General features: G+C 41.0%; 1 protein-coding gene across 1 annotated transcript in view; it reads right to left on the reverse strand.

Annotated features, from left to right (window-relative positions):
- The window catches only part of DOCK5 (dedicator of cytokinesis 5), a 217,688-nt gene that overhangs the window by 131,282 nt on the left and 67,831 nt on the right, over positions 1-18,575 (reverse strand). The window contains exon 3 of the mRNA XM_019659565.1: positions 1,414-1,454. Coding sequence (XP_019515110.1) covers positions 1,414-1,454 — 41 coding nt within the window. The remainder of the gene's footprint in view (positions 1-1,413; positions 1,455-18,575) is intronic.

Here is an 18,575-nt window from a genome sequence, read left to right on the forward strand (position 1 = left end):
CTTGGTCCCTATTTGAAGGCCTGGAGAAATTAAAGTCAGCAAGAGATTAAACGAAAATAATCAGGCTGGAGAGGAAGACATGCGGTACAAGAATCTGTGGGTAGAAAAATTCAGGATCAGGATCTGGGGAGAAATCAAAGGACCAAAACTGTCGGAGCTGATATTCACTTTACAAGCAAGCACTGCTTTGTTCTGGCACACTATTAAATTGTCAAAGTGAACAATGTGTGTGTGTGTGTGTGTGTGTGTGTGTGTGTGTGTACACATACATGTGCAAATACTGAGTGTGACTGAAAAGTCATCAAGGTGGAAAGCCTGAACAGACAGTCCTGGTTTTTAATGGCCTATGCCTCGTAGAAAGGTTGTTTTTCTGGGCCCTGAGCGCCTTTGAGAGTTGTGTGAGATTACTTGCCAGGTTTAAAAAAAAAAAAACGGTGGGGTTTCTGACTCACCTCTTGATAAATTCCAAAATGTTTCCCTCACCCCTTTCCTAATTCTCTATTTTGCATGTGAACTAACTGTGTAATAATGTGGCCCTATCAACTTGGCTGTTTTCAAAGAAAGTGCTGACACGCTATGCTGCCCCAGAGTGCAGTGTCAAAGGAAAACAGCTGAGCTGACCTAAATAAATAAACCCAGGGGGGTGTTAACATAATTCATAGATTTTCTTCAGCTTGAGGATTAGTAATTATTGACACTGGGAAAAGGAACCCACTAAGGTCAGTATTTTTAAAACTGCCCACGGTGAGATAAATTTTCATGGCAAACCTGTACTTACTATACATAAAATATAATCTAAAATTCCTAAAATATGTAAAAATATGGGCCTAAATGAAACTTTCATGAAACAATACTTACCATGGCATTCCAGTTTGTTTTCTATTTTTCTGTTTTGTTTTATGAAACATATTGGTTATAACCCACTATATTGAGTTCACGATGTGTTACTGGCGTGGTTTTTACATGCTGTGTTCTGGTTTTTACAATGAAGGAAAGAATCAAGTGGAAATGGGGAGACCCTTTAGTTTTGGGAGTTGAGCATTACAACTCAAGGATAAAGGAAGCAGCATGGGTCCCTCCCTAAAAGACAGAGCCAAGGACAGCAATGTCACTGTATCACCTTACTGCTTAGCTTGAGTGACAGGGACCAGGAAGCCGGCAGAGGCCCAGCCAGATCTGTGAATTCACCTCCCGGCTCTTACCCTCGAGTTGGCTGGTGGGAAATATGGTCAGTGGGATTTGCATTATTTTACTAGAACATTGAGGTCAGAGAGTTTGCTTTCACATCTGTTCTTTAGATTAAAGAGAAAGGAAACTAGGTCCAGAGACAGCAGAGAGCAGGTAAGGATCAGATAGCACAACATACTACCAGCAGACAGATTTCAAACTAAAAAATTGAATGACGAGCCATACCTTTTTAGCTTTATTTTGGAGGGTATATCCTCTGTACCAACCTGTCAAGGTATAAGAGAACACAAAATCCTTGATGTTATCTTGGATAATATAAAGATATTAGCAATATACATCCTCGCATTCATCCTCTTACAATACTGGGATGGAATCCCAGAGACAATTAGGCAGGCAATATGTTACAATTATGTGCATTTTGGCTTATTAGACAATAATAATCGAGATAATTTTAGAGCTTTATTCCCTTAATCACTGAAGAAGTTAAAACTTGATGAGGATCATGCTTCATCTCTGCTCCTTTGGAGCAAGGATAGAACAACAAAACAAAAAAGACAGAAGGCAGCTCACTCTCTTACTACCTTAATACCTTACAGTCAGTCAGTCAGTGTTTTTGTATGAATAAATACGGACTTTCATCCATATAGCTACACATTCTACAAGTCATTTTATACTATTAAAACATATTTTAAAATAATTTACATAATCTCTCTTTCTTTTTTCTAAGTTCCAAGGTTAAGAACCACTATTCTGGAATAATTTAGAGTAGCAAATCTTATATATACAAATATTTGCATCTAAAAAAATGGAAATAAATAATAAAACAACATTTCAAATAATTCTTGGCAATGCTACAGGTACCCCAACCATAAATATATTTTATGTGTTTGCTTGATGAGGCTTTAAGAAAAAGCTTTAATTTCCTTTTTAAAATCTCAATAAATACACATATACATGTGGCTGGTTTCCCATCCTCTATCTTGTAATAGGAGTATAAAATTTAGTCTGTCTGTACACACAGATTTCACATTAAATATTTATTGAACACCTCTTATAGGTAATTACTGTAATAACTTTCTTCATTCCGCACATCCATCAGGCATCCAGGTGGTCATCTTGCCTAAGGAAGCCCTGTTGTAAGAGGTACATACGTGTAAAGCAGCCGCAAATATTCAGTGAATAGATATAAGTTGTAATTAAAATGTTAGGCAATTGCTAATAGGCTTCTAGACCTTTCTGGTAATTTGTTCTATATGACATTATTCAGAAAATAGACTCACAATTTATTTTGGACATGCTACAAGTAGAAGTTGAATTTACCTCCTTTGCACATAGATTCACATTTTAAAGCATCAGTATTTAAAAACCTAACAAATTTTGCTATTTTTTACAGGGAGGAATGGGGTCTTTTCCTGTAGAATCATTATAGGTTTGCATCCAAGTCTGTGGTTGAGAAAAAAGATATTGAAACAGGAAACACTGCTCCCAATTTATGTCAAAGTGCGCAAGAGATCCAGGTGTAACACAAAGCTAAACATTCCTCCCAAGTTTCAAGATACTTTACCATTGGTACACACTTGCTGGAGTCTGCTAACACATGAAAATGGCTGTTGCATGAATGAATGGCTTTAACTTCATCCTGGGATGGGGGAGGGGAGGCAAACTGAGAAACAATATTTCACTCTCTTCCAACCAGTTTTCATCTCTCTCTCTGTCCATAAAACTAAGCTGTTACAATATAGGCTCTGCTTCACTTTCAGAGGAATTTACTTGTACTTTGTAAACAGTACTTTTGCACAGCCATTCATCACAGAATTATGCTTCTTAAACCTGTCATTTTTGAAAAGCTTTTTTCTTTTTTTTTTTTAACCTCCTAAGTCTCCTCTAGAATCGTGGTATATGTAAAACCCCAATCTAAAGGCACAAAATTACCATGCTGAATTTGTAAAAGTGAACATTCATTTTGCTTGGCATGACACAGGAGCAGAATATTGTCTATGTCTGGAGTTTTAATCATATACTATTACGACTCCATAAATTCAATTGCTAATAACTGCAAGGGATATGGTAATAGTTCAAGAGTTGTGATTGTTGTTGTTACATGTTGTGGAGTCCTATGCAAGAGCTCCTACGAGGAAGTGACGTCCACAGTGTCCTGTCCTCAACAGCCCTGCTCAGCTCCTGTAGAGTCAAACTATCTCATATTTGGTCTTCCTCTTTTCCTGGCTCCCTCTATTTTTCTCCTCGTTATTGTCTTTTCCAAAGAACCCTGGCTTCTCATGATGTACCCGAACAACTTCAGTTTTGTCAAGAGTGTGTTGGCTCATTTCCGCATTACAAATATGGGTTCTGATACGAGCGAAAACACAATTTTTCAATTAATCCCAATATTTAAAGCAAGGTAATCACAGTTAAATATGGTAATGTGATGAGGCTTCTGAATGCATCACGATGCAAAGAGGTAATGAAGGTATACAAATATTAACGAGCAGCTATAACAAGTGAGCACTGTGAACTGGTAGAAATCTCAGATGCTTTCATAAGTTGGTACATTATTAAGTTGAAAGGAATGATAGGGTGATGATAAGTCCAGAGGGCTATTCTTTCCAACATTTAGGTGAAATGACAGTCAGATGACAGTGCTAAGAAGAAGTGTAACATGATTAACATGGCAGAGAATGATCGGTAACATGGGACATCAGATAAGGTGATCAAGGAAAAGTCACTCTCAAAGGAACAGTCATGAAAGGGGAGAAGGCAGTATGAAGGCGGTTAGAGGGATGCATGATTCGCAACCCTGGCTGCCCATTAGACTCACTAGGGAATTTTTAAAAATACTGATGTCTGGGCCACATCCCCAAATATTCTGATTCAATTGGACTTGGGTAGGGCCCAAGCTTAGTGCTTCTAAAAAGTTCCCCTGGTGATGTTAATGCGCAGACAGGATTGATGACCGCATACGTAGGTATTATATGCCATAGAGGAATATCGCTTTTATTCTAAGTATAATGGGAAATCAGGGGAGGGCTCTAAAGAACATCATACCTGAAATATCATACCTTTTAAAAGAACATGCGGTTGCTCTGTGAGAATGGATTGTGGGAGGTGAAACATAGCAGAAAGATAAACATCAGCGATGAGACGAGTAGGTGCAGTGAAAATGAGGAGATAAAAAGATGTGGGACATATTTTGAATTAATCAGAGATGCTCATGATTTAGCTGGGAATAGCAATGAATGGGGGAGGAAGGACAAATACTCAAGGACATTTAGATCTTCAGCGTAGGCAAATGGGTGGACAGTATTACTCTTTGGTATTGGAAGATTTGAAAAAAAGGAAGACATTGAGGAATGGAGAGAGAATCAAGAGAGGTATCTTGGACACTTAAAGAAACAAGAAAAAGAACAGCAAACAAAGCCCAAAGTGAGCAGAAGGAAGGAAATAACAAACATCAGAGTGGAAATAAACAAAACAGAGTTTTAAAAAAACACAAAAGATCAATGGAGCCCAGAGCTGGTTCTTTGAAAAGATAAACAAAATTGATAAACCTTTCATCAGACTCATCAAGGAAAAGAGAGAAGACCCAAATAAATAAAATCAGAAATGAAAGAGAAGTGGCAATGACTACCACAGAAATACAAAAGATTATAAGAAAATTCTACAAGCAATTATACGCCAACAAATTGGACAATCTGAAAGAAATGGGTAAATTCCTAGAAGCATATAATCTTCCAAGACTGAATCAAGAAGAAACAGAAAATCTGAACTGACTACTAGTAACAAAATCGAATCAGTAATCAAAAAACTCCCAACAAACAAAACTCCTGGACCAGATGGCTTCACTAGTGAATTTTACCAAACATTCAAAGAATTATTAGCACCTATTTTTCTCAAACTATTCCAAAAAATTCAAGAGGAGGGAAGGTTCCTAAGCTCATTCTCTGAGGCCACCATTACCCTGATTCCAAAAGCAGACAGAGACACTACAAAAAAAGAAAATTATATTTTCTTGATGAACATAGATGCAAAAATCCTCAACAAAATATTAGCAAACCAAATTCAGCAATACGTTAAAAAGATCAGACACCATAATCAAATGGGATTTATTCCTGGGATGCAAGGCTGGGTCAATATCTGCACATCAAACATGATACATCATATAAATAAAGCGAAAGATAAAAACCATATGATCGTATCAAGATGCAGAAAAAGCCTTTGACAAAATCCAGTAGCCATTTATGATAAAAACTCTCAGCAAAGTGGGACTAGAAGGAACAGAGCTCAACAGAATAAAGGCCACAAATGACAAACCAACAGCTAACATCACACTCAACAAGGAAAAGCTAAAAGCATTTTCCTTGAGATCAGGAACAAGACAAGGATGTCTACTTTCACCAATTTATTCAACATGGTATTGTAAATCCTAGCCACAGCAATAGGAAAAGAAAAAGAAATAAAAGTCATCCAATTTGGAAAGGAAGAAGTAAAACTGTCATTATTTGCAGATGACATGATACTATATAGAGAGAACCTGAAAGTTACCACCAAAAAACTATTAGAATTGATAAATGAATTCAGTAAAGTAGCAGGATACAAAATACTCAGAAATCAGCTGCATTCTTATACACCAATAATGAACTATCAGAAAAAGGAATCAAGTAAATAATCCCATTTTCAAATATATGAAAAACAAATACATACATACATAACTAGGAATAAATTTAACCAAGGAGGCAAAAGACCTGTACTTGGAAAATTATAACATGCTGAAGAAAGAAATACAAGATGATATAAATAAATGGAAGCATATATCATGCTTATAGACAGAAATAATTAACATAGTTTAAATGTCCATACTACCCAAAGCAATCTACAGATTCAATGCAACCCCTACTAAAATACCAGTGGCATTTTTCACTGAACTAGAATAAATAATCTTAAAATTTATATATAACTATAAAAGACCCCATGGCAATCTGGAGAAAGAAGAAAGTTGGAGGTGTCAAGCTACCTGATATCAATCTATATTGATATCTACTACAAGGACACAGAAGTCAAAACAGCATGGTGCTGGCATAAAAACAGACACATAGTACAATGGAACAGAATAGAGAGCCCAGAAATAAATCCACGCCTATATGGTCATTTAATCTATGACAAAGGAGGCAAGAATATACAATGGGGTAAAGACAGTCTATTCAATAAATGTGTTGATAAAAATGGACAGATACACGCAAAAGAATGAAACTGGACCATCTTCTTATTCCATATACAAAAATAAACTCAAAATGAATTAAACACTTAAATTTAACACCCGAAACCATAAAACTCCTAGAAGAAAACATAAGCAGTAAGCTCACTGGCTCTTAGTAATATTTTTTTCTGATATATTGCTTCAGGTAAGGGAAACAAAAGAAAAAATAAACAAACGAAGACTACATCAAACTAAAATGTTTTGAATAGCAACGGAAACCACCAACAAAAAGGAAATACAACCTACTGAATGGGAGGAGATATCTGCTAATGATACATCTGATATGGGGTTAATATCCAAAATTTATATTAAAAACTCATACAACTCAACACCAAAAAACCAAACAATCCAATTAAAAAAGGGGCAGAGGAACTGAATAGACATTTTTCCAAAGAGGACACACAGATGGACACATGAAATAGACACATGAAAAGATGTTCAATGTTTCTAATTACCAGAGAAATGCAAATTAAAACCACAATGAGATATCACCTCACATTTGTCAGAATGGCTATCATCAACAAATCAACAAACAACAAGTGTTAGCGAGGATGTGGAGAAAAGGGGACCCTCGAGCACGGGGTTGCAAATTGGTTCAATCACTATGGAAAACAGTTTGGAAGTTCCTCAAAAAATTAAAAATAGAACTACCTTATGACCCAGCAATTCCACTTCTGGCTATTTATCCAAAGTAACCCAAACACTAATTCATATGCACTGAGGCGCTCTGTACAATAGTCAAGATATGGAAGCAACCTAGGCGCATTCATTTGTTAAAACTCATTGAACTATGTACCTGAGTTGAGTGTAGTTCACTGTATATACATTGTGTTGTAATTTTTAAAAACCATATAAAAATGTATACTCTCAAAGGAACGTTACAAAGTAACCACCTCAAAGTGACAAACAATTCAATGCTAATGGATGGCTCGTGTATTACTGAATATTTTTGTTTGAAACTGCCTCCAAAATTATTCTGAGTCCTGGGTGAAAAATCATAGAACCATGTCTCTCATTACTTTGACTTTGTACGGTGTCTCCCCAGAGACATTATTCATCTTAATTAGTCACTTCGTGCTCCAAAACGGAATGAGTTCTGCTAATTCCAAAAGTTCAGTCACAGATTGGAGAGTCATTTACTTATTCAACAGAAGAGATGCCAGCAGAACAAAACGCACAACATCACCGTCTCCTTCTAAGTCTTACTTTATAACACAAAGAGAAAAACACATACACACAAGCAAAGAAACAAAGGGATGTCACATAGGGCTAAAAGTTATAACGGAATAAAAGGGTAATGTGGGAGAGGGTGACACGTTGGGGGTGGGATGACTTTGGGAAGTGGTTAGAAAATGCTCTCTGAGGAAGTGCCCTGGACTGAGGATTTGTATCACTGATGTGGTCATTCATTCATTCTACATAAAAACACTTACTGAACAGCAGTGTGCCAGACATTGTCTTCAAGGAGAAAGGAAACAGAACCGTAAACAAATAATTAAATACAAAAGGGCTTTCAATGGTAATGTTTGGACACAGCTACACACAAAGGGAGAATTATGAATATGCTAAAGACTCAGGAGGCAATTACTGAAGGGGACTTTGAAGATTTTTTTGAACCACAAAAGCATCACATTTAGATGTGAAAGTCATAAAGTGTTTTGTAAAATCTCTCCTTATTTTGCGGTCCCAAGATAAACTAGTTTCCTCTCCCCCCCCATCAATAAATCATATTTTTATGGTGGTGAAAATACAGAATAGTGGACCACATTCACCATTTTAAGTGTGTGCAACCATAAACTATTTTTGACCTCCCAGGAATTAAAGACAAGAAACAGAGAGCCACCGTCTGCATGCACCCACGAAGTGGGGGAGGGGGTGCTGGGAGAAGCAGGTGCTAAATCCCGTTGTTTTTCCTCTCAGTGTCACTGATCTGGTAGTTGGCTGAGTCAAGCACAGTTAATTAGGCCAAGGTCAAAGGTTCCATCCCCTGTGGGCTAGGTAAACCTGTCAGGTTTCCATGGTCCTAGCCTGCCCTCCCATCCCTGGTGAGTATCCCTCCACGCTACCCCGGAGGTCCCTCTGGGGAAAGCGGTGAGCAGAAGCAGCTCACAGAACTGACAGACAGGCTCCACTCGTGGATCCTTGCGCGTGAGCAGCATGCCCTCACTACCTTCCAGAGCTTCAGGCTTCAGGACGCTCACTTTCCCAATGCACTGACCAGCTCACAGGGGGGCTTTTGAAAGGACACTCAAAGGCGGAAAGTAAAAGGATGCAAAGATGGTAAAAAGATTATTCTATTCTTGTGTTCCATTTTGTGGGACAAACCAGTCTTCCTGATTAATCAGCTTAGCTCAGTTTTGTGCTATCTGAGATAGGCAGATAGATGTTGCAAGTCTGGTCTCCAAAGGAACTCAGAGTTCGCTTAAATGTAGCATCCTCACTTTAAAAAGAGGACACGGAGGCATGGCACTAAAAAGGTTGTCCCCAGTCAACCAGTGACTTGCTGTCCGAGCTGAGGGTGCACCTGCTGGTCTCCTACTGCCCAGCTCCTCACCCTTTTCCTTCCCCCATGCCACCTCCGGAGCCAGGCTGGGGGATAGTGAATGGGACACTTGCACTACCTGCACTGCCTCTCGGGGAAGGGAAGCATGGCCGAGGAATCCCACCAATATAAAACACGCACGTACCAGCACGCCAAGGAAGTGGGAAAGAAAGAGAAGTGGTTTCCATCTTTGATTTTATGTCCTGGATAAACAAGAAAGAGATGTGTCTTTGCAGTGCCTTGCACACAGCAGGGACTCAATAAACTTTTAATGAGCGTATTAATGAGAAAGAGAAGGTCTCCTTGAGCGAGTGGCCATGGCCAGAATAGACTGATGCGAGGAATGTGCAATAAAATCTGCACCCACAAGTCACAGCCTGACTGCTTGGTCCCGAGGACCCTTCCTCTCTCTCTCTGGGATCCCAGGCCCAGGGAGCAGAGCTGGGCGGGGCCGGAGCTCCCCACCTGTGAGGCTGGGATGTTCAGAAAAGAGGAGGCCCTGCTCCTCCAAAGGACTCGTCTGACACCCAAAGGCTTGGCTCTCCATCCTGGTTCTGTGCTCCCCGGCTTCGTGGGGCTCCATGTCCTCAACTGTTCATTTAAAGTAATTATAGCTTCCATCTCTTACATTTCCTTCCACATAAACATTCTATTTTGTTTTCCATCGCGTTACCTCATAACATCTAACTCCGTAGCAAAGAGACCGAGGTTCCTTCTGGGGGCCTACGATAGATGGTGATGCTGGAGACCTCCTCAGGCAGGCAGAGGGACCTGGTCCAGGGGAGGTGGGGAAGGGGCAGGTCCCAATCACCGTGGACAGAATGGAGAGATGACACACCCAAACGTCCATGCAGAACTTAGGAAATCCGACACTTCCCAGACACTTGGCAGCTCAGCGAGGAGGAAGAAACAAAATTTCCCTCTAGTCTAATCAACATCATCGGTCTCGTCTGTCCATTCCCGTTATAGTGTCTGCATGTGGCTTTTTCTCTCTTTTTTTTAAAGCAAATTAATCCTGCTTTTAACAAAGTTAGTCCTTCTTATTATTGGCTCTAATTTTCCTCTTCTGTGACCCCTTTCTCTAACTTACATAACTAGTTCAGAAAGCCAGTATGAAAAAACACAGCGGGCAGTTTTATCCGTAGTGGCAATGAATTTGCTGCAACTCACTTATGCTGGGTTTGTCATCATCAGCAGCAACTTGCAAGATGGATGGGAAAGGAGTGCAGATTTGCGTGTTAGGAATCAATGAATCAAGCATGATATGTTTAAGGAGGCCCATATTCACAAGGAATTATGCTAGGCTCCGGGGGACCTCAAAGAGTTTGAGAGTCGAACAGACCACAAGCCCTGAAGCTTAAGACCTTCTAATCTAATTGCTGGTGGAACAGAGCGACGCTGGTGAGGGGAAGAGAGACACAAACTTGCACGTCTAGCATACCAGGATTTCTGGAATTTCGGTGCAGGGTACTCTTTTCATAAAACCAGCTAAGCTTCCTGAGAAGGACCCTGAGATTGGAGGAAGAGCATCAATGGCTGCTTTAATTTCCTGGGAAATGCAAGCACCAGACAGGAAACTCATCTGCGCAGAGGTGCTGGGAATGTGTGTGCCTTAGGTGAGAGGATGGGTCACCTGAAGTGAGGAATGTTTGCCAGCGTGACACTCAGCGCTGTCCCTGACTCCTTCGGCCTGGGTCACTTAGAAACGTGCTTCAAGTTCCTTAATGGAATGCATCCTCAAAATGAAAGGCTGAAGCTATTCATTAGGACTCTACACATGAACTACTGGGCCCCCCTTTGAAGACCCAGAAAAGCAAGGATGAGGAAGATCCTGTCAGGGGCACAAGGTCGGCAGTGGCTGAAGCAGAGGTAGGGCCCAGTCGCGGTGACATTCAGAGTCCTGGTGGCAGAAGATGAGAAGCAGGAGCCTGAATATGAACCCTGTGGTACCTCCCGACCGTGTCAGAGCCAAAGACCATTCTGTTCAACTCGTGTGCCCTGTTTCCTAACACAAGCAGGAGGGCACACATGGGGACACGAGTTGTATGCCCGTTCCACAGACACACAAGGAGGGAGGGACTGCTTCAGGCTGGGGAAGTCAGAGACCCTGCCAACGACCTCTCTGCTTATTTTTTCCTCCCTGACTTCCTGCCACACCTAAGGGGGTTGGACAAATTGTTGCTAACTGTGGTCTCCGCCACCTCAGTAATGCTTATCCGGAGTGTGTGGTTTGGGGGTCTCTGGCTGGGGGTAATGCTTCTATGCTCCCCTAGAACAGACATGCTTACCTACTCAGGGAAAGTCAGCTGTTAAAAAAAAAAAAGGCGGAGGTGGGGTGGGGCGGCCGGTTAGCTCAGTAGGTTAGAGCGCACTGCTCATAACACCAAGGTTGCAGGGTTTCAATGCACACGTCCTCCACAACTAGACTGAAACAACTTGACTTTGAGCTGATAGGTCCTGGAAAAACACACTGTTCCCCTAATTAATTAATCAACTAATTAATTAATTGATATGCAGGGAGGCAGGTGTGTGTGGAGGGCAGATGAGGCACCGTGGCCACGTGGGGGGAAGTGGATCTAAGCACGTGGTGTGCTGGGAGAGCAGCACGGAGACCCCCTGGCCAGAGCGACAAGTTTGTGTGGCAGAGCCATGGGGAGGAGCTGGTTCAGAAAGCTCACTCGATACAGACACATCTGGGGTGGTGGTACACTTGTCTGACAGCTATTTAAAAAGCAAAAGAACCTCACCCCCTTTGAAAAACTGAAATGCTCTGTCCAAAATAGAAGTGTCATTTCCTCAAAGGCCTCACAGTGTGGAAAGTATACCCTACTTGGATTTCATAGGACCTTGGTGGGAATCACAGCTCTACCATTTAACAGCTACGTGAGCATCTTCAAGATTCTTCACCTTGAATTTCACATCTATTAAACGAGCATCAGTAACTCTGATCTCCCAGGATTCTAAGAACTGAGATAGAGTATACGTGCCCTTAAGTCAATGCCTGGCACACAGAGGGATGGAAAATGCCAGACAAATCGGGAACCTAGGGTACCTTATGACATACTCCAGGGACTCTCCTCCTCTAGGGCCATCAGCTTGTTCCTATGCTGATGACAGCAGGAGACTATTTGGAGTTCTCTTTGTTTTCTGATGAATGCGTCATACACTCTGATAGAAGGACCAAAACGTCTCAAATTATTCTTAAGTAACTGAGATGAACAAAGCTGAAGCTACATTAGTGGCTGGAATAACACGCTAGGGACAAGCTTCAGTCCAGAGTCGTAGCATCTGATAGGACATACTTTTATTTCCCAACAGAGTTCCCTGCCCCAAGAAAATGGCAGAAAAGATGACTAAGGAAAAGAGAACAAGTAGAAGAAACAGCTTGGGTGATAGAAAAACTGTTATGATGGTGGCCAGAATCATCAAGAAACAGGCCCTAAATAACCCAGAGCTTGAGCAAAGACTGAATGCAGCCCAAAGAGAGCTAAGAAATTACCAAAATAGGTTATTCTAAGGCATGATTTAACATTCGGTGGGCAATGAATCTGACAGTAAAACTAAATTAAAAAAAAAATTCCTGAAGTACAGCATAGAGAATATAGTCAATAATGTTGCAACAACTATGCATAATACGAGGTGGGTACTAAGCTAATCGGGGAGATCATTGCTTAAATTATGCCTAACCACTATGCTGTACACCTGAAAATAACATAAATAATATTGAATGTCAGCTGTAACTGAAAAAAATACTTTAAAAAATAATTCCTGCCCGCCCCTTCCCATTCCTTCGATTCCAACCATAGCAACAGCGTCTTAAACCTGCATTGGTGAAAACCAAACAAATATTCAAGGTCAGGAATTTCGTGTTAATTGTTCCTGCCATTTAGAAGATGGACTCAACTGCTAGGTACAGTTGTTTAAAATCTTATATTCCTACTGTCAAAGTTAAATGCACACACCTTTAACATTCTTGTTTGAATGACAAACACTAGGGGCAGTATACAAAATATGAGGGTTAGACTAATAATCTCTCTTTAACAAGAATCTTTCCTATCTTGCCTCGTCCATACCTCTTTTGTACCCTGAGTTCTACATGGAGGTGAGGCAAGGAGAAAACTGAAGTTCTCACGTGTTTGCAACACTCATTTGCAGCATGCAAGTTTTTCTAGCAGCACGTTTTCTCCTCCTCTAACACTGTGCACTGAATGGTTTGCCTCCCTGCGTTGAATAAAATGGGGGCACTCTAGCATAGTTAATATTTATGATGCATAAGCCTCCTCATATGCTTTTAAAGATCATAAATGACTCATATTACTATGAGAAAAGCAGAGGCATAAATTTAGCCTTCTCTCTCCAGGTACGAGGAAGCGAAGTATCCTATTCAGATTTGCCCTCAATCAATTTCAGACTTTCCTCTAGAACTTTCTCCTTGCATTAATCCTTAACCATTTGAGTCTTACCCAGCCCCACAATGGTTTGATGTGCTATGTTTCATAATGGCGATAAGATACTGAAGGCATTTTTGATATGTTACACAGCAAATAGTTTGAATGGCGCAGGATACAGGAGTGAGGACAGCCATGAGTATGCATGGATATACATGGGATGAAAGGAGCCTGCCCACACTTCACTCCCTTCTCAACCCCTTGATCCCACCAAGAGCCCTTGGAGACCGAATCTTACGGAACACCAAAGCTCACGAGAACATTCCTCCTGAATATCCCAAAAGCATCTGTGCTTTCAGGCTGAGCTTGCCTCCTCAGGTGCATGGGCAGCTGCCCAAAGGGGCCAAGTCCAAGGACCAGTTCATGGCCAAGTCACTGAATGAAGGCACCACTCAGAAAAGGGTGGGACCCCTATCCTAGAAGACCCCATATACACCTATATGTGAATAACATAAATTTTAAAGATGGAATTTTAGAAGTATGTTCAAACACATCTCAAAAGGAGAAACAGAAGGCTTTCTTCTTGATACGATTAAATATGAGATGAGATTTTTTGCCAGCGTGTCATTTTAATTAGCTTTTCTTATAAACACACTCCCTCCTACTGCCATGCACATCTTTTGAAAAAAACACATCTCAGGAACATATGTCCCCAGTAGCAGTCACTGACAAGCTGTACTTAAGGTAAAGGTCAAACAGATGTGGGAAGTGACCAGCACACTCAACAAAATGCCACCTGGCCTAATCTGCTTTCAAAGCTAATGCCAAAATGTTTGCACGCAGTCCCTGTCATAAAACCCAAGCTGCTGGGCTCACTGCCATTTATGTTTGTCAAAGGCGGCTGTTTTTATAACTGGAGCATGGTGAGAATTATAATAAACTTTCAATTATCTTGTATAGTGGGATAACCAAAGTAAATGAAAGTTACAGGTACATCGACTGCCTTATTTCAGCTTATACAGTGAACTTTTACACGCGCTGTTAAGAACTGATTTTTAAAAATCAAATTTGAGTTTCTTTCTCTTACTCTTATGACAATGAGCATGGTTGACAAAATAGAGAAGGAAATGTATAGAAAATAGGGACAATAAAGGCGTGTCAAGGCTACCAGGGTGACTAATTGTTGAAACGAAGCTGATAACATCCTAACAGGATGGTAGGATGTGACAGTCTATCTCCTTGAATCAGATATTTTGAACGAGTTCAGTAAGACTTTATTTTATTTTTTTTTTATTTTTATTTTTTTTAGCTGAGCCATCCCGCCACCTGTTGGCAGCTCCGCGGCTGCTCAGCTCGGGCTGGACTCGAACCGCTGTTGCTCAGAGCTCAAAGGACTTTATTTTATCATAGGGTCTAAGGCAGGGTTTCTATTACCACATCTCAGATGCTTATTAAGCCTCTGCTTGAAAAAAAAAATCTTTGAACACACTCTTCTTTTTTTTTTATGCCCTGTTCGAAAGTTTTGTCAGCCATGGAGCCAAAATTTGATATACTACAACTTTACCTATCTGCCATAATACTGTTCTCTACACTTATTCAAAAAAGCCTGCTTTATAAAGATGAGAGTCAAAACATGTACAGCTCAAGTCATGATCCATTTTTACTTCTTTTCATATTATAAAGGAGTAGATTTCTTGATTAAGGTGCATTGTAAAACTAGCCTCATTCTAAAAAGCAGAAATAACTTAGGTATATTGGAGGCCTCCTATATATACACAAATGCTTCTTTTTCTTTCTTTCACCCTTTCAGGATTGCCCATTTCCTCTGGCTCCAATTCAATCATGTGTGTTATTCTTTGAGTCTTTACAAATTACACTGAAATAATATGAAATCTGTGCCTGCCTCTGTAGAGCTTGGAATGCCTTTGAGACATTATCTCATTTTGTTATTTCCAACAGGGGCCAATTGTGCTATGCTTACCCCCTAGAGATCGCTGTTAACATCAGCCACCCTCTCTTAAAGACGGGAGTGGTTTAGGGAGCTGAAAATGAGTCAACCAATGGATATGAATCAAATGCGGAAAACAAGTGCTCATTGGTGGAACAACAGACCTTGGGTGTGAAATCCCGTGACTGGAATTTGGTTAATCACAGGTGAGGGGAGCCTCATGAGAGCAGGGATGCCGAAACCTTATTTTTCAAAGCACTTTCACTGAGTCACTTTCAATTCAAAAATGGACCCAATTTTAGATGAAATGACCATGACACACAGAGAGTTTAAGTGTCTTGCCCAGAGACAGTTAAGCTAGACTGGGGCAAAAACCACAGAATCTAAATCCTTCTCCCTCTCCATCACCCCCATCTACCTTCGTACTACCATCCTTTTCTCCCCACAGCACTCATCAGTATCGAATTTTGTTGTTGTTGACTTACTTTGTTCATTTGTTTTTGTCTATCCCTTGAATGGAAACCCTATGAGAGCAGGAACTTTGCTGCTTTGTCACTCAGGCGACCTCTGTGCCTACATCTCCTGTGCTCAATGCATGGACGTGGCACATCGTAAGAGCAAAATACCTCTCAGTTGAGTATTGCTGAATAAACTAAATAACCACAACTGGAATCTCCCGGTGGAACAGCTTTGAAAGAACACTCAAGATGGAGAACAGCTGTCTCACTTCCAAATCCCTTACTTGGTTCCATAAACAAAGAAGAGACAATGACTATAGGCTGGCCGGTGACAAAGACAAAGAAAGGCATGGTCACATGCCCTGAAAAGTCTCTGAAGGCAAACAATTCTTCAGGGCCCATAAAAGATGAGCAGCATATACCTTCTCCCTTTCCTCATTTTCAGTAACAAAGGAAGAGCAGGGGCAAAGTCACAGAAAGAAACAAATGATAAGAGATGACTGACAGCTCTCTCATTTGCGCCGTGGTCTCCTATTTTGGAGCCAAAGCTCAAGCAATCAGTCTGGCAGCTCCCCAAAAGCTTAAACACAGAGTTACCAGATGAGCCAGCAATTCCACTCCTGGGTATATATCCAAGAGAAATGAAAACATATGTCCACTCAAAGATGTGTACAAAAATGTTTATAGCAGCATTATTCACAAGCGCTGAAAAGTGGAAATAACCCAACTGTCCCTCAACTGATGAATGGATAAACAAAATGTGATAACATGCATGCATACAATGAATATTATTCAGCAATAAAAAGATATGAAGTACTGACACATGCTAAAGCATGGATGAACCTCAAAAACTGTAGGCTAAGCAGAGTCAGCCACAAAGGATATTTTGTATGATTCCATCTACATGAAATGTCTAGGGATAGGCCAATCAATAGAGACAGAAATTAGGTTGGTGGTGGCCTGGAGCTGGGGGGGTAGGTAATGACACTAATGGGTACAGGGTTTCTTTTGGGGGGCAATGAAAATGTTCTGAAAGTAGACAGTGGTAATGGTTGCCCAACTCTGTGAATGGCATACTTTGTAAATAACCATTAAGTTGTATGATTTAAATCGGTAAATTGGATGAGATTTGAAATATATCTCAATTTTTTTAAAAAACGGCTCAAGCAATAGCCAAATCCTTTTGCAGTCTGCAGAGGGACAGGGACATGTTGAAGCCCCTTGCATATCCCTCACGGAAGGAAAAAAGCAGCCCTGCCCTGTACCATCCGGGGTTTTGTGGAGGTGACCCCTGTCCCCCTTGCTCTCCACACTAGGTTGCCTTGCTCCAATGAGCTTGCCTTGGGCTCCTAACTTCCCTTCACTCATTCAACAGGTTTCTGCTGAGCATCGACTGCACGCCAGGAGCTTTGCAAGGCACAGACCCTGCAGATAAAGGAGGAGCAGGCTTTTCCTTCAAGGAGCTACCACTTTCGTAATTATTCATTCAACCACGGGGCAGGAAACAGCACAAGGAGGGTCCTCAGTGCTATTCTGTTGTGGGTTGCGGGTGGCAAAGAATTTTTCATGCCTGGGTTCCAGGAGCGGGGACTCATGTCCACAATGAAAAAGCACATACAAGTCTGGTATATATATTGGCAAATATCTCAAAGGCGGGGTGGGGCAGAGCTGGGGGTGTGGGGGCACCCCAGGAGACAGATCTGACAGGAAGCTGAAGACACAAAACCCCCGGGGGTCAAGATACAGTGTCAGCACTGCCCTTAAATTCCATCCAGCAGTACTGTGGGTGTTTCCATTTTGTTTGTTTTTTTTAAAGGAAAGAGGAGATGGGGGAGGAAGGACAGAACACGTTATTACTCAGCATTTCCATCGTGTTTAATGTTTGCAAAGCACTCCTGTCCTCACTTAGTCCTGAGCTGCCTGAAATAATAAAGGAATTTGAGAACCCAGCCAAGAACTCTAAGTACTTAGCAGATAGAAGAACCTATCACTGCCTCTGGTAAGGCGGGCACTATGAAAAAAATAACCCCTTAACATAAATACTATTTTAAAAATGAATCCAATGTAATAATCTCTGTAAAGCTCACATGCCACTTGGAGGTGAATGAACTCAGGAAGCTCATGTTCTAACTCTGCCCCTTGACACAAGTCTGTTTTTACAGAAAAGGCTCTGATGTCCTTCTTTGAGATGACAGAGTTCGATGGCTGGCACACCAAATATTTTATGGAGGCAATTAACAAGAAAATCAGCTTCCTGACGTTTGCACCTGCAGCACCTGGATCATCATATTCAAGATGCAGCCTTGATAAAGCCACAGTTTTTTTATGACCGTCTATCAGTGGGCCAGTGCTTCGGGCACACACACTGCTGTGGGAGTGGTAATACGCGCAGCATGTTGTGGCTTTTGAACTGAAGCTTGGAGAATTATTTGAAATGGATGTGTGTTGTGTGTCTGTGTTTACATTTATATTTCACCCAGCTCAGTGACCACCTTGGCTTGTCCGTAAGAATGCTGCCTCTAGGAATGGTCATTGGTCAATTGTGAGGCCACTCGGTAAAGGACAAAAACTGTACACACTTACAATTACCACTATGATGAATCCTATGAGGACACAGTGCTTCCGTGAATTATTTCAAAAAATATGTTGGAGGTCACAAAAAATTTAAAAAAGCATTTTGAAAATGTATTTAAAAGACATCATCAGCTTCGTTTCAGATCAAGTCTCCACTTTTCCCTCCCACACTCAGCGGGAAAATTAGAAAAGCTTGGTTAACAACAGAGAAAGAGAGAGAGAG

This window comes from Hipposideros armiger, unplaced genomic scaffold, assembly GCF_001890085.2.
Source record: "Hipposideros armiger isolate ML-2016 unplaced genomic scaffold, ASM189008v1 scaffold_301, whole genome shotgun sequence".
NCBI lineage: Eukaryota > Metazoa > Chordata > Mammalia > Chiroptera > Hipposideridae > Hipposideros > Hipposideros armiger.